The 16865-nt window shown below is 43.7% G+C and overlaps 1 protein-coding gene across 1 annotated transcript in view; it reads left to right on the top strand.

Annotated features, from left to right (window-relative positions):
- Positions 1–16865, top strand: part of NEB (nebulin) — a 145043-nt gene that overhangs the window by 43090 nt on the left and 85088 nt on the right. Inside the window, exons 44-65 of the mRNA XM_068949383.1 lie at positions 220–327; positions 795–1106; positions 1486–1689; positions 2549–2653; positions 2754–2861; positions 4062–4373; positions 4753–4956; positions 5816–5920; positions 6021–6128; positions 7330–7641; positions 8021–8224; positions 9084–9188; positions 9289–9396; positions 10150–10461; positions 11071–11274; positions 12062–12166; positions 12877–12984; positions 13480–13791; positions 14195–14398; positions 14876–14980; positions 15449–15556; positions 16433–16744. Of these exons, the coding sequence (XP_068805484.1) occupies positions 220–327; positions 795–1106; positions 1486–1689; positions 2549–2653; positions 2754–2861; positions 4062–4373; positions 4753–4956; positions 5816–5920; positions 6021–6128; positions 7330–7641; positions 8021–8224; positions 9084–9188; positions 9289–9396; positions 10150–10461; positions 11071–11274; positions 12062–12166; positions 12877–12984; positions 13480–13791; positions 14195–14398; positions 14876–14980; positions 15449–15556; positions 16433–16744 (4065 nt within the window). The remainder of the gene's footprint in view (positions 1–219; positions 328–794; positions 1107–1485; positions 1690–2548; positions 2654–2753; positions 2862–4061; positions 4374–4752; positions 4957–5815; positions 5921–6020; positions 6129–7329; positions 7642–8020; positions 8225–9083; positions 9189–9288; positions 9397–10149; positions 10462–11070; positions 11275–12061; positions 12167–12876; positions 12985–13479; positions 13792–14194; positions 14399–14875; positions 14981–15448; positions 15557–16432; positions 16745–16865) is intronic.

Here is a 16865-nt window from a genome sequence, read left to right as displayed (position 1 = left end):
GTTATTTTTATATATAGTTATTATATATTTTCTGTCATTAGTTGCAAAATATACATTTATTAAAATTTTTATTAAAATGTTGAACTTCATTTGATGAACAAAACTGTATTTGAAATCTCATACTTTATTTTCAGTAAACACGGGAGTAAACTTCTATTATGTTAAAGGCAGAATACTTTCATCTTTTTATCAATATTATTTTGAATCCTTGTCCAACAGAAACTTTACAAGTTAGGATACGAAGAACTGAAGAAAAAAGGCTATGATCTTCCTCCTGACGCTATACCACTCAAGGCAGCAAAGGCATCCAGAGAAATAGCTAGTGAAGTAAGAGTTTTACTTATTGGAAATAACGGAAATAATAGTTTGACATTAAGCTGATGACATCTTACTTCAGAAGTGTGCTTTTTTTTTTTTTTTTTTTTAAAAGGAAGAGCAGTGTAAAATTCAGACGTTCTTATGTTGCTCTCTTCCCCAGTGGTTACATTATTCTTAATGATGTTAAAATAGTGGAAATGAAATAAAAGAATCTATAATTTGAAGGAATATGAACAAAAAAAATCCGTTAATATATAGTGGACATGAGACAAAGGCCTTAAAAATATTGAAGAAGGCTATAATAAATTTAAAACAAATATTGCTTCCCATGGTGGCAAGTCCAGAAAATAAATTACATGCAAATTTATGAACACTTATAAAGCCTAGAGATATTAACCAGTATATTTATAATGCAGAAATATAGATTTCAATTCGAAAATAAGTGAAAATAATCTTTTCTTATTTCATTCCACTAGTATCAATATAAAACAGCTTATCGGAAGCAGCTTGGCCACCATATTGGAGCGCGGAACATAGAGGATGACCCCAAGATGATGTGGTCTATGCACGTAGCCAAGATCCAGAGTGACAGGGAGTACAAGAAAGCCTTTGAGAAGACAAAGACTCACTTCAGCAGCCCGGTGGACATGCTGGGCATTGTGTTGGCGAAGAAATGTCAGGAGCTGGTCAGCGACATTGATTACAAGCACCCTCTGCATCGGTGGACCTGTCTGCCAGACCAGAACGATGTTGTACAAGCCAGGAAAGTGTACGACCTTCAGAGTGATGTAAGTTGTTCTTTACTGGACTTGTGCAAGCCAGATGTCTCGCTTGTGCTTTGCTCCATTGGTGGAGAAGGTACAGAGGAGGAACCTAAGTCTGGGCTTATTTCGTGAGCCGGTTTTGTGCCCGTACTGACCTGCCGGGCGTTTCTGACTGAGCCCGGTGAGGGTGAAGTTTGTGTTGGTCATACTTCACAGTCACAGTTTGCATCATCGGGCACCTTTCTTTTGGTGCGCTGAGCTTAATGGGAGTCCCTTCCTGCTGGCTGGCAGGTTGAACGCGGGGGCTGTGCTTTGCTAGGCATAGCTTCCCTTGGTAGGAAGGAGTTTTTGTGTGGGTCAGGGAGGTTGCTGAGCTGCTTTGTGTCCTTGCCTCTGCTTTCAGAATGTGTACAAGTCCGATCTCCAGTGGCTGAGGGGCATTGGCTGGTTGCCAAGTGGTTCGCTGGATGATGAGAAGAATAAGAGAGCGTGCCTCATCCTGAGTGACAAGAAGTATCGGCAGCACCCGGACACCATCAAATTCACGAGCCCTCCTGACTCTATGCCAATGGTTCTGGCAAAGCACAACTCTGAAATTATGAACCAAGTGAGATTTGCTTGTGTTTGCAGACTGAAGGAAACGGGTGCCTTTACCAGGACACTAATGCGTTCCCCGTCCAGGGCCTGGGTTTTGCTAGTGGGGTGTTGTGTCCCACCGCCTCAGGGGTTTGTGTTCGCTGTTTTGGAGCATGCTCTGTTTTGAGTAATTTGGAGCAGGGATTGGGTGCCACGCTGAAAAGAAACATGTTAAGCATTGGAAAGTCTCTGGAAAGGAAGAGGTGTGCCAGGGGACTCGCACCTAGCTTTAGTTGGTTGGAGGCTGGTTCTGCAAGGAAAGGAGGTATATGTTCCTGACAGAGATGCCATCACATAGGTGGCTGTTGTGGTTACAAGGGCTGGAGGGCAGTTATCCTTGAGTTTGACTCTTCAAGCGCCCCCTGCGTGATTGCTTGGGAGTCTTACGTAAGCATCCCGGTTGAGCTTTGTTGCAGAAGGCAAAGGCCAAGTTGCCTTTGCTCGGTGTAGCCGTTCTGCTGTTTCCTATGGCTTGCTCCACACTCCGTCCCTTTTGAGCTGGCTGAGGCAGCAGGGCGTTGCAGAAATCGGTAGGAGAGCGCCCAGCATTGTCAGTTGGGCCATCGGCAGGCACCCATGCTGTTTGGTCCTCTAACGCCCAGGGTGCGCTGGAGCTGATGTGTGGGCTGGTGTGGGAGGAGCAGTTCAGCCGAGGGGAGCACCTTTCTTCCTGCCTCCGGCTGCCTGCTCCTGTAGTGCGTGAGTGCTGCCGGGGTGCATGAATCAGTGCAAAGCAGAGGCCCCTGCTGCAAGTCCTTCGGCTAGTTGAGTGTTTGAGTATATTTGCCTGTGCTAGTGAGATCTTACTTCACGTGGTGCTCACTTTTCAGCGCTCGTACACGTCAGCTTGGGAGAAAGATAAAACCAGCGTTCACATTATGCCGGACACGCCTGGCATTTTGCTAGCACAGCAGAACAGCCTGAACTACAGTGAGGTAGGTGTTTCAGCTGGAGCTAAACGGTCACCCCTGGACAGTGGTGGCCCAGGAGAAAGTGTTGTTTGAGGCAGGTGGGCAATGCTTGTTTTTCTTTCAGAAACTGTACAAGCTTGCAATGGAAGAAGATAAGAAAAAGGGGTATGACCTGCGGGCAGATGCCATTCCTATCAAGTCTGCAAAAGCTTCCAGAGATATTGCAAGTGACGTAAGTACACAGGAGCGCTTGGTAGCACACCTTCTGGGACTGTGTGAGTGCTCGCGGTTGAAGTCCCTGGTCTGCAATGTTAGAAGAATTGAGGCCACACAGCACGTTAGCAGTCCTTAGCAATCAGTTGTTCTGAGAGCATATTATTTCTGGAGGGTCTGCCTTTGATTGTGTGTGCATGGTATGGGCATGTTGTGAAGGAATTTGTGGGTGGTGAGGAGAGTGTGACAGCTGAAATGGGTTGATGGATGTAATCCAAAGCATCGTTCCTCCTGGGGTTGTGACTGCTTCTTCCAGTGCAACAGAAATGACTTTTGAGGTGGTGTGCTGCCTTCAGTGCTGGCAGTCTGCACTCCTGTGATGTTACACCTGCATAGCTGAGTTGGACACTTGAAAAAGCGCGTGCTTTGTGTTATCGTGGGGCACTGATTATTTTTGTCTGGCCTGGGGGCAGATACAGTCACTGTAAGGCCATCGTTACTGTGTCCGCAGTGGTGTTGCCAAGTATCTTTTCAGGAGGCAGCTGTGCAGGAGCTGAATTTTCTGTCTCATGCAATACCCCGTAGTTCAGGGTTGTTCCATTGGTGTAAGTAGGTGAGCTCAGTGTCTGATGAAACTTACTGGGCACTTCAGAAACAGGAGGGCGGAGGGGAGGAAATGTAGTCACTTGTCACTTCTTGAGCTCACTAGCTGGAGGCCTGCAGCTGAGGACACACCTCAAGCTGGGGAGCATAAGGCCCCTCAGCCCTATGGAAGAGAGCCTGGTGCAGTGTAGTGTGTGAGCTACTGAGGGCCGTGTGGGTGAGTGCAAGCAGGGCAGTACAGGGCGAAGTCCAGTTTGCCTATTGAAATAGTCTGATGTTTTCCCCCACGTTTTGCATGCCAGTTGCCTCCTCTGGCCTCCTGGCAGGGATGCTTAGGTTGGGTGGCGACCCTCTTTGCTGGACTCTGTGTCCTGCTCCTGGTCCCAAAGATAGCTTGGTTGGAGTTGCCGGTGGGCCTCCCGTGGCCCTGTATAGACATGGAGTGGGGTGGGAGTGCCACACCTTATAGGCCTATGCTGTCCTTAGATGGTTGTTCACCTGGTGGTCTCACAAGGTGCAGACAGCAAAGTAGTTGTCTGCAGAGGTTTGCACAGAGTAGTGTCTTAGGAGAAGAGAGCAGCTAACCTGGAACTTGTGATCTTCTTTAACCCTACAGTACAAGTATAAAGAAGGCTATCGGAAGCAGCTTGGCCACCATATTGGAGCGCGGAACATAGAGGATGACCCCAAGATGATGTGGTCTATGCACGTAGCCAAGATCCAGAGTGACAGGGAGTACAAGAAAGCCTTTGAGAAGACAAAGACTCACTTCAGCAGCCCGGTGGACATGCTGGGCATTGTGTTGGCGAAGAAATGTCAGGAGCTGGTCAGCGACATTGATTACAAGCACCCTCTGCATCGGTGGACCTGTCTGCCAGACCAGAACGATGTTGTACAAGCCAGGAAAGTGTACGACCTTCAGAGTGATGTAAGTTGTTCTTTACTGGACTTGTGCAAGCCAGATGTCTCGCTTGTGCTTTGCTCCATTGGTGGAGAAGGTACAGAGGAGGAACCTAAGTCTGGGCTTATTTCGTGAGCCGGTTTTGTGCCCGTACTGACCTGCCGGGCGTTTCTGACTGAGCCCGGTGAGGGTGAAGTTTGTGTTGGTCATACTTCACAGTCACAGTTTGCATCATCGGGCACCTTTCTTTTGGTGCGCTGAGCTTAATGGGAGTCCCTTCCTGCTGGCTGGCAGGTTGAACGCGGGGGCTGTGCTTTGCTAGGCATAGCTTCCCTTGGTAGGAAGGAGTTTTTGTGTGGGTCAGGGAGGTTGCTGAGCTGCTTTGTGTCCTTGCCTCTGCTTTCAGAATGTGTACAAGTCCGATCTCCAGTGGCTGAGGGGCATTGGCTGGTTGCCAAGTGGTTCGCTGGATGATGAGAAGAATAAGAGAGCGTGCCTCATCCTGAGTGACAAGAAGTATCGGCAGCACCCGGACACCATCAAATTCACGAGCCCTCCTGACTCTATGCCAATGGTTCTGGCAAAGCACAACTCTGAAATTATGAACCAAGTGAGATTTGCTTGTGTTTGCAGACTGAAGGAAACGGGTGCCTTTACCAGGACACTAATGCGTTCCCCGTCCAGGGCCTGGGTTTTGCTAGTGGGGTGTTGTGTCCCACCGCCTCAGGGGTTTGTGTTCGCTGTTTTGGAGCATGCTCTGTTTTGAGTAATTTGGAGCAGGGATTGGGTGCCACGCTGAAAAGAAACATGTTAAGCATTGGAAAGTCTCTGGAAAGGAAGAGGTGTGCCAGGGGACTCGCACCTAGCTTTAGTTGGTTGGAGGCTGGTTCTGCAAGGAAAGGAGGTATATGTTCCTGACAGAGATGCCATCACATAGGTGGCTGTTGTGGTTACAAGGGCTGGAGGGCAGTTATCCTTGAGTTTGACTCTTCAAGCGCCCCCTGCGTGATTGCTTGGGAGTCTTACGTAAGCATCCCGGTTGAGCTTTGTTGCAGAAGGCAAAGGCCAAGTTGCCTTTGCTCGGTGTAGCCGTTCTGCTGTTTCCTATGGCTTGCTCCACACTCCGTCCCTTTTGAGCTGGCTGAGGCAGCAGGGCGTTGCAGAAATCGGTAGGAGAGCGCCCAGCATTGTCAGTTGGGCCATCGGCAGGCACCCATGCTGTTTGGTCCTCTAACGCCCAGGGTGCGCTGGAGCTGATGTGTGGGCTGGTGTGGGAGGAGCAGTTCAGCCGAGGGGAGCACCTTTCTTCCTGCCTCCGGCTGCCTGCTCCTGTAGTGCGTGAGTGCCGCCGGGGTGCATGAATCAGTGCAAAGCAGAGGCCCCTGCTGCAAGTCCTTCGGCTAGTTGAGTGTTTGAGTATATTTGCCTGTGCTAGTGAGATCTTACTTCACGTGGTGCTCACTTTTCAGCGCTCGTACACGTCAGCTTGGGAGAAAGATAAAACCAGCGTTCACATTATGCCGGACACGCCTGGCATTTTGCTAGCACAGCAGAACAGCCTGAACTACAGTGAGGTAGGTGTTTCAGCTGGAGCTAAACGGTCACCCCTGGACAGTGGTGGCCCAGGAGAAAGTGTTGTTTGAGGCAGGTGGGCAATGCTTGTTTTTCTTTCAGAAACTGTACAAGCTTGCAATGGAAGAAGATAAGAAAAAGGGGTATGACCTGCGGGCAGATGCCATTCCTATCAAGTCTGCAAAAGCTTCCAGAGATATTGCAAGTGACGTAAGTACACAGGAGCGCTTGGTAGCACACCTTCTGGGACTGTGTGAGTGCTCGCGGTTGAAGTCCCTGGTCTGCAATGTTAGAAGAATTGAGGCCACACAGCACGTTAGCAGTCCTTAGCAATCAGTTGTTCTGAGAGCATATTATTTCTGGAGGGTCTGCCTTTGATTGTGTGTGCATGGTATGGGCATGTTGTGAAGGAATTTGTGGGTGGTGAGGAGAGTGTGACAGCTGAAATGGGTTGATGGATGTAATCCAAAGCATCGTTCCTCCTGGGGTTGTGACTGCTTCTTCCAGTGCAAACAGAAATGACTTTTGAGGTGGTGTGCTGCCTTCAGTGCTGGCAGTCTGCACTCCTGTGATGTTACACCTGCATAGCTGAGTTGGACACTTGAAAAAGCGCGTGCTTTGTGTTATCGTGGGGCACTGATTATTTTTGTCTGGCCTGGGGGCAGATACAGTCACTGTAAGGCCATCGTTACTGTGTCCGCAGTGGTGTTGCCAAGTATCTTTTCAGGAGGCAGCTGTGCAGGAGCTGAATTTTCTGTCTCATGCAATACCCCGTAGTTCAGGGTTGTTCCATTGGTGTAAGTAGGTGAGCTCAGTGTCTGATGAAACTTACTGGGCACTTCAGAAACAGGAGGGCGGAGGGGAGGAAATGTAGTCACTTGTCACTTCTTGAGCTCACTAGCTGGAGGCCTGCAGCTGAGGACACACCTCAAGCTGGGGAGCATAAGGCCCCTCAGCCCTATGGAAGAGAGCCTGGTGCAGTGTAGTGTGTGAGCTACTGAGGGCCGTGTGGGTGAGTGCAAGCAGGGCAGTACAGGGCGAAGTCCAGTTTGCCTATTGAAATAGTCTGATGTTTTCCCCCACGTTTTGCATGCCAGTTGCCTCCTCTGGCCTCCTGGCAGGGATGCTTAGGTTGGGTGGCGACCCTCTTTGCTGGACTCTGTGTCCTGCTCCTGGTCCCAAAGATAGCTTGGTTGGAGTTGCCGGTGGGCCTCCCGTGGCCCTGTATAGACATGGAGTGGGGTGGGAGTGCCACACCTTATAGGCCTATGCTGTCCTTAGATGGTTGTTCACCTGGTGGTCTCACAAGGTGCAGACAGCAAAGTAGTTGTCTGCAGAGGTTTGCACAGAGTAGTGTCTTAGGAGAAGAGAGCAGCTAACCTGGAACTTGTGATCTTCTTTAACCCTACAGTACAAGTATAAAGAAGGCTATCGGAAGCAGCTTGGCCACCATATTGGAGCGCGGAACATAGAGGATGACCCCAAGATGATGTGGTCTATGCACGTAGCCAAGATCCAGAGTGACAGGGAGTACAAGAAAGCCTTTGAGAAGACAAAGACTCACTTCAGCAGCCCGGTGGACATGCTGGGCATTGTGTTGGCGAAGAAATGTCAGGAGCTGGTCAGCGACATTGATTACAAGCACCCTCTGCATCGGTGGACCTGTCTGCCAGACCAGAACGATGTTGTACAAGCCAGGAAAGTGTACGACCTTCAGAGTGATGTAAGTTGTTCTTTACTGGACTTGTGCAAGCCAGATGTCTCGCTTGTGCTTTGCTCCATTGGTGGAGAAGGTACAGAGGAGGAACCTAAGTCTGGGCTTATTTCGTGAGCCGGTTTTGTGCCCGTACTGACCTGCCGGGCGTTTCTGACTGAGCCCGGTGAGGGTGAAGTTTGTGTTGGTCATACTTCACAGTCACAGTTTGCATCATCGGGCACCTTTCTTTTGGTGCGCTGAGCTTAATGGGAGTCCCTTCCTGCTGGCTGGCAGGTTGAACGCGGGGGCTGTGCTTTGCTAGGCATAGCTTCCCTTGGTAGGAAGGAGTTTTTGTGTGGGTCAGGGAGGTTGCTGAGCTGCTTTGTGTCCTTGCCTCTGCTTTCAGAATGTGTACAAGTCCGATCTCCAGTGGCTGAGGGGCATTGGCTGGTTGCCAAGTGGTTCGCTGGATGATGAGAAGAATAAGAGAGCGTGCCTCATCCTGAGTGACAAGAAGTATCGGCAGCACCCGGACACCATCAAATTCACGAGCCCTCCTGACTCTATGCCAATGGTTCTGGCAAAGCACAACTCTGAAATTATGAACCAAGTGAGATTTGCTTGTGTTTGCAGACTGAAGGAAACGGGTGCCTTTACCAGGACACTAATGCGTTCCCCGTCCAGGGCCTGGGTTTTGCTAGTGGGGTGTTGTGTCCCACCGCCTCAGGGGTTTGTGTTCGCTGTTTTGGAGCATGCTCTGTTTTGAGTAATTTGGAGCAGGGATTGGGTGCCACGCTGAAAAGAAACATGTTAAGCATTGGAAAGTCTCTGGAAAGGAAGAGGTGTGCCAGGGGACTCGCACCTAGCTTTAGTTGGTTGGAGGCTGGTTCTGCAAGGAAAGGAGGTATATGTTCCTGACAGAGATGCCATCACATAGGTGGCTGTTGTGGTTACAAGGGCTGGAGGGCAGTTATCCTTGAGTTTGACTCTTCAAGCGCCCCCTGCGTGATTGCTTGGGAGTCTTACGTAAGCATCCCGGTTGAGCTTTGTTGCAGAAGGCAAAGGCCAAGTTGCCTTTGCTCGGTGTAGCCGTTCTGCTGTTTCCTATGGCTTGCTCCACACTCCGTCCCTTTTGAGCTGGCTGAGGCAGCAGGGCGTTGCAGAAATCGGTAGGAGAGCGCCCAGCATTGTCAGTTGGGCCATCGGCAGGCACCCATGCTGTTTGGTCCTCTAACGCCCAGGGTGCGCTGGAGCTGATGTGTGGGCTGGTGTGGGAGGAGCAGTTCAGCCGAGGGGAGCACCTTTCTTCCTGCCTCCGGCTGCCTGCTCCTGTAGTGCGTGAGTGCCGCCGGGGTGCATGAATCAGTGCAAAGCAGAGGCCCCTGCTGCAAGTCCTTCAGCTAGTTGAGTGTTTGAGTATATTTGCCTGTGCTAGTGAGATCTTACTTCACGTGGTGCTCACTTTTCAGCGCTCGTACACGTCAGCTTGGGAGAAAGATAAAACCAACGTTCACATTATGCCGGACACGCCTGGCATTTTGCTAGCACAGCAGAACAGCCTGAACTACAGTGAGGTAGGTGTTTCAGCTGGAGCTAAACGGTCACCCCTGGACAGTGGTGGCCCAGGAGAAAGTGTTGTTTGAGGCAGGTGGGCAATGCTTGTTTTTCTTTCAGAAACTGTACAAGCTTGCAATGGAAGAAGATAAGAAAAAGGGGTATGACCTGCGGGCAGATGCCATTCCTATCAAGTCTGCAAAAGCTTCCAGAGATATTGCAAGTGACGTAAGTACACAGGAGCGCTTGGTAGCACACCTTCTGGGACTGTGTGAGTGCTCGCGGTTGAAGTCTACTGCTGTTTCTTTGTATATTTTTCTTGTATTTTCTTCAATATATGATTATTTTTTTGACCTGTAGTTTCACCTTTTTTGTCATGAATATCTACAAATATATCTCATCATCAGTCTCTGGTATTTTAGTATTTATCTTTTGTTATTTATATGTAGTTCTTGTGAGAAATATATCTATTGTAGTTTGTTTTCTGCCAGATCAGTTTCTTTGATAATTAAGTGTTGATATTAGATCTTCTTCCATTTATTTTATATACGTATTTGGTCTTCTAGTAGTGCCACTAAGAAGGCACTTAACTAGAGTTAAGAAGGACCTTTTTTGGCTGTAGTATTTGAAAGGTACTCACTGATTCTATGTGGAGTAGAATAGGGTAAGATAATAGAACTATTTTGTGCTGATGTCAGAATGTGGAGACTTTGTGTACTCATACATGCTTATGTAAATTAAGAGCAGCTCTTAATCCATAGGTCAGGGATTGCCTTGGGAAATGCGAAGGCAATATCACGGAGAGGATGTTAGAGGAATACTTTTTTAGCTGCCAACTGCAGTTCATCAACTGAATACTTTCTCACGCTAAATTCTCTGTGGTTTTAGACACTAAGTGCTTTGCAGGTTGTGCCACAGGGTCTGTTCTTAAAAGATGAAGAAAACTCATCTGAAACTCACTGAACATCTTTTTACCTGCAGTATAAGTATAAAGAAGGCTATCGGAAGCAGCTTGGCCACCATATTGGAGCGCGGAACATAGAGGATGACCCCAAGATGATGTGGTCTATGCACGTAGCCAAGATCCAGAGTGACAGGGAGTACAAGAAAGCCTTTGAGAAGACAAAGACTCACTTCAGCAGCCCGGTGGACATGCTGGGCATTGTGTTGGCGAAGAAATGTCAGGAGCTGGTCAGCGACATTGATTACAAGCACCCTCTGCATCGGTGGACCTGTCTGCCAGACCAGAACGATGTTATCCACGCTAAGAAGGCCTATGACCTACAGAGTGATGTGAGTACTCACTGATAAATGTTGAAATTCCGAGAATACCTTATTACCTTGGAATATAAACTATAGAGTCTCCTTGGACTTTCTCTCTCATATAATGTTTCTCCACATTATTGGGTTTTTTTGCCTGTTTAAACGCAAGGTTAAAAGATTTTTAGAAATGAATGGATCTGTGAAGTATAATAGTTGTTTGTTATGAACGTTTATGTACAGAGTAACTGCATATAAAGCAGAAATGACATAGTATGACAGGTTTTTTTGTTTTTGCATGATTGTGGTGGAGACAATTCCTTTATTCCATGTCAAGGAAAATGGTTTAAGTGAGGATATGCTTAGTGGAGCCTTGTATCTGCTGGAATAAACCTTCCAGTGTAAGGTTCTGCTGACTTTCAGGATTTCCTCTTAATTACACTATTACTTTTCAACCATTCCCCAATGTGTTGTTGGGTAAATGATACCTGTTGAAGATAAGGACTGGGATCTGAATCTGGGTTGCTAACAATTAGCGTTTGTCAGTTTGAACTAGGAGGGAGGGGATTTGCAGAGATTGTATGAGATGAGACGTATGAAATGTTCATGAGACAACTGCCTCTGTATTTTTTTGTGTAATAGATTTACTACAAGTCAGACCTTGAATGGTTGCGGGGCACTGGCTGGGTCCCAATTGGTTCCTTGGATGTTGAAAAAGCCAAGAAAGCAGGAGAGATCTTGAGTGATAAAGTATACCGTCAGCCTCCAGACACAATCAAGTTTACTAGTGTCACTGATTCTCTGGAGATGGTCTTAGCCAAGCAGAATGCAGAGACGATGAACAAGGTGAGTCTTGGTTTGTTAACTGACTTATCAGCACTCTCTGGCTAAACCTTAGAGACACAGGACTAGCAGTAGCAGTCTCAGTTTTCTGCATGAGGTTTCAGCACTGCAAAGCTTTAGAAGTGTAAGTTACATTCTTGATAATCAGCAGGTAACTTATTCTTAGCATGTGCTAATTTAATAATCTGTTGCAAGTTACCAAGTTAAATTGTAATGATCAATTAAATGTGAAACTTTCCACATACTCCAGTGTTTATTTAGTAATCATTTTCATCTAAGAATTTATATAATAATGTATCTGTTCTTCTAATAAATCTTATTTTGTATCAAATTTATCCAGTAACCTAGCAGTTAATAAACTAGCTGCTTTAGAACTGTCTTTGAAATTTCTGGTTTTTAAAATAATTCAGCATAGTACTTAGATTTTAAGAGCTTTTTGGAAGCTGTGGCCTGATCTCAATCCTATTTATGTCAATAAAACCATTTTCTCTTTGGATCAGGCCTTCTCCTTATAATTTAGATTTCTGTCTATCTGATTAGCATTTCATGGAAAACCTTATTCTAAGCCTTTTTTTTTTTTTTTTTTTTACAGAAGCTCTTCTAGATTGAAAAAATTTTATCTGGAGATAATTTATCTAGAGGAGTGAATACAAAATCTTGTTGCTATAGAAAGAATAAATTTTTTTCAGAGTTCACATGGAGTAAAGCTCAGTAATTCTCCTTATGTTTTATGAGATCTCTGGATAGTCATCTTTTTTTTTTTTTTTTTGACATGTTATTTCTCTCGCAGCGTTTATATACTGAGGCCTGGGATAAAGACAAGACACAAATCCACATAATGCCTGACACACCTGAAATCACACTGGCAAAACAGAACATGCAAAACTACAGTGCGGTGAGTGTACTAGCTCTCCAAATGTATCCAATCTGTATCATGGCTGGATCATCAATGTTTTGATAAACCTGATATAGATGGTGCCATCAATTTCATTAAGTAGCCCCCAATAGTCATCCTCAAAATTCTGACTTTAAAAACATTGTTTGCATTTCTATACAGCAGTCAATGCATAAATTGGTGAACAGTGTTTAGAGCATAGTCTTTGAGATGTTATGTGTCTCCAGTAAATTGTCGAGAGTCCTTTCTGCCACTCGCATTTTGTTGGGAAGATGCAGAATTTATTCCAGCATTGGAAATATCAAAAAAGTGATTTCTGTAACAAGTCAGAAGAGCAGTGGTCCCAGTGTTCAATGTTAGTTTAGGCAAATAAATTCACATTAGTAAGAGGTGGCTTTTAAAAGTAAGTTTTAATCTACTTGTATCAGAGGAACAGTTTATCTGTAAAATTATATTCTATGTTATGCTAGTTAAAGAATTGAATGAAAAAGAATAAATCGTTAGTTAATGTATTTGGCGAGGATCTTCATTTGATAAAAATTCATCTTAGCTAATGATCTGGACCTTTGCATTAAGAAAGTTAGGTAAAGCAAGGTTAGAATAAATCTTAACATTGCTGGTCAGTAGAGTAGATAAAACAATCAGTTTTGCAGAGAATGTAATATATGGAGTTTAGTTACAAGAATCATATTGTATAATTCCTCACACAGAAACTTTATAAACATGCCATGGAAGAATCAAAAAAGAAAGGCCATGACTTGCGAAGTGATGCTATCCCCATTCAAGCTGCCAAAGCATCCAGAGAAATTGCGAGTGATGTAAGTGACTCTACTTTTTCTTTGCATGCTGACGTCTGAGCTTTGAAACCTGAAAATTGTCAGTTGGATTCTGTAAAAGGCATTTCAGTTAAACAATGGTATTGAAAAATATTTTTTTGGAAGTAAATTACTATAAATATATGAAGACATGAATGTAAAAATCTAATGAATTAAAGAAGTTATATGGACATTATAATGCCTCTATCTCATTAGCTTGCAAAACTGTTTCTTCAAAAAAACATAGAAAATATAGTCTATAAATGGGAATTATTTCTCACTAAAATTAGAGAAAAGTGATTTTTCAAAATTTATTCGTAGTCTATTTAGGGTTCTAATTCAAATCTCAGATATTTCATCCAAGAATCCGTGTTATTAGTTCAAAAATTGCTTTAAAAGCTTTTTGGTGAATGGATTACAGAGAATTTTGGAGAGTTTAAAATGAATAACTGAGATGTATATAGTTAAAGGAATATAATACCCTGATTTATATTTCAGTACAAATACAAAGAAGGCTATCGGAAGCAGCTTGGCCACCATATTGGAGCGCGGAACATAGAGGATGACCCCAAGATGATGTGGTCTATGCACGTAGCCAAGATCCAGAGTGACAGGGAGTACAAGAAAGCCTTTGAGAAGACAAAGACTCACTTCAGCAGCCCGGTGGACATGCTGGGCATTGTGTTGGCGAAGAAATGTCAGGAGCTGGTCAGTGATATTGATTACCGCCACTATCTACATCAGTGGACCTGTCTGCCAGACCAGAACGATGTTATCCACGCTAAGAAGGCCTATGACCTACAGAGTGATGTAAGCACCTTTTGATGTTATTTTTGGGGAGGAGAGTTTTTGATAATTTACGTTGGTGGAATACACCATCACGTACCAATGTAGTAGAACCAAATTTTCAGAGCTTATTTTTAATTTCTGTGGCTACTTGAAAGTTAGATTTCCTGTAGGATATGTTAACTGCTTGATATTTAAATGAAATTACCTAATTCCTAAATTTGGGCTGTTTATCATTTGCCATTGCCTGATAGCGGCTTCAATTTGAATCTAGATGAAATGCAGTGATTTTTTTTGAGATTTTTTCCTGAGATTTGGGATTCATTTGAATTAAAAGTTGATAGTGGATTACTTATATAGTTACAAAAAGAGGCACCAAGTAAATTGCATTATTATTAGAATAACTTTTTTTTTTTTAATGTAATAGAATTACTACAAGTCAGACCTTGAATGGTTGCGGGGCACTGGCTGGGTCCCAATTGGTTCCTTGGATGTTGAAAAAGCCAAGAAAGCAGGAGAGATCTTGAGTGATAAAGTATACCGTCAGCCTCCAGACACAATCAAGTTTACTAGTGTCACTGATTCTCTGGAGATGGTCTTAGCCAAGCAGAATGCAGAGACGATGAACAAGGTGAGTCTTGGTTTGTTAACTGACTTATCAGCACTCTCTGGCTAAACCTTAGAGACACAGGACTAGAAACACGATGACTGCAAGTAATGCTAAAGTTTAGAAATGATACATTTTCGAAGTAGTGTTCAGCTTTTTTAATCAAAACTGGTAAGAACATGTAATGTAAGGCTCAAATTAGTAATGGTATTGTGCATACTACTACTTAATCTTCTTTGGTATGTCTATGTAGTTACCACTAATAATGCATTAGTTTATTCCTTCCTCTAAAGTAAAGTGGCAGTTTTCTAAATGTTGGTAATTTTTCTCAGATAAATTTTCTTTTATTATGATGGTATATCTACCTGAGCAAATATATAAGCATTTATTTTTGCTGTATTTCCTGTGATTTTACCTAGTCTCCTCTGCATTTTACCTAAATTACAAGTATTCAACTTGTATTAGAAAACAGCATTAATGTCTTCCTGTATTCTTTCTTAGCATTTATACACTGAAGCATGGAATAAAGATAAGACTATGGTTCATGTTATGCCTGACACACCAGAAATCCTACTAGCTAAACAAAACCAAATAAACTACAGTCAGGTGAGTAAACTAAAGAGCTGAAGGGATTAAATGATTTCTCAGAAGTACAATTTTGTCATCTCTGGCTTTTCAGTTAGTGTTATAATGTTGTCAAACTGTGTAGCTTCACAAGTGGCCAGCTAAACTGCTAAAATCAGGGTTGTTCTTTTCCTGTAAGTTACCTCCTGGGTATCTAATTTTGGGTTTTTATAGACTAGAAATTTTTCACACAGCAAGGCATGGAAATAAATAAATTAAACATTAGAATATGCCTGTCTTTCCCTTCCCGAAATTATTTCCTGTTTCTAAGCATCTACCATCTTTGGAATCTGTATTTTTTAACGTTCTAGAGAAGGTAGAGCTATGTTCAGACTTTTAAGCTATCTAAGTGTTTAGGGACTTTTTTTTTTTTACATAAATGTGCTTAACTGAAGTGGGTATATTGTCTGATTTTTTTTTGAAACAAAAATATTAATATATTTCTCACAGAAAATATACAAACTAGCTTTGGAGGATTCAAAGAAGAAGGGTCATGACTTGCGTTTTGATGCCATTCCTATCCAAGCTGCCAAGGCATCCCGAGAGATTGCCAGTGATGTAAGCAGTCTTTTTATCATGTCTGTATGGCTTAGGTAATGCAAAGCAGTCAGAATTTTTGTTCCGTTGTTTCTAATGTAACGCCTCACATTTATAGAATGCATAATATTGCAATCTGCTGACTCTACTGCATGCCTTAAGTGCATAAAAGGAATGGAAAGCCTGTATTTTTATATATGAACTGTATATCACAGTAATAAGAAAAATAATCTGAAGATCAATTCTGTGCCCACTGGTTTCGACTGATGCCCGTGGGATGTTCAAGTAGGATGCTCAGTAAGGCACATGATCCTATGATGGAGTGAATTAACTTCATTTCTGGTTCAAAATGGAAATAAATGCTTTAAAAAACTCTCTCTAAAATAAACACATTAGTAAATCAGTGTTAAGAATTCTAAACTGTTGTCTTTTTTAGAGGAAAAAAAGTTTTGATGGAATGCCGTACTGAAATTCCAGATGACTGAACACAGAAACAGAAAATAAAAATATGCAATGACTATGACAGTTTTCAATTCTAGGCTGAGAAAACATCCCTACGAGTTAGATAGCATTTTTTTTTTTTTGAGACTGTTCGGTGTTCTCTCAGCATCGGTACATAAACTGTTAGTATATAAGGCCAATAAAGATTAGCTTCATGAATGTGTTTTGTGATAAACACCTTAAATAAGTTAACCTTTACATTTTAATCTTAAAAGGATGTGGAATATCAAACCTTTTAGAAGTGTGTGACATTTAGTTAATTGAATATATAATACAGTTACACAAAAGTCAGAGATAGTATTATCTATAACAAAATATTGATGATTATGGTAAACTATATGCACCATTTATGATTTGAAAATTGTACCAGGTGGATATAAATGTACTTTATTTCAGTACAAATACAAAGAAGGCTATCGGAAGCAGCTTGGCCACCATATTGGAGCGCGGAACATAGAGGATGACCCCAAGATGATGTGGTCTATGCACGTAGCCAAGATCCAGAGTGACAGGGAGTACAAGAAAGCCTTTGAGAAGACAAAGACTCACTTCAGCAGCCCGGTGGACATGCTGGGCATTGTGTTGGCGAAGAAATGTCAGGAGCTGGTCAGCGATATTGATTACCGCCACTATCTGCATCAGTGGATCTGTCTGCCAGACCAGAACGATGTTATCCACGCTAAGAAGGCCTATGACCTACAGAGTGATGTGAGCGCATTGTTAATTCAATGTATTGTCTTGTACAATGTAATTTTTAAAAGATACACAAAAACGAGATATCTCGTGTCAGACATATTCATAGAGGTGAAATGTTTTATATCCTATCATC

Source organism: Struthio camelus, chromosome 6 (assembly GCF_040807025.1).
Source record: "Struthio camelus isolate bStrCam1 chromosome 6, bStrCam1.hap1, whole genome shotgun sequence".
NCBI lineage: Eukaryota > Metazoa > Chordata > Aves > Struthioniformes > Struthionidae > Struthio > Struthio camelus.
This window is presented reverse-complemented; position numbering and strand designations above follow the sequence as displayed.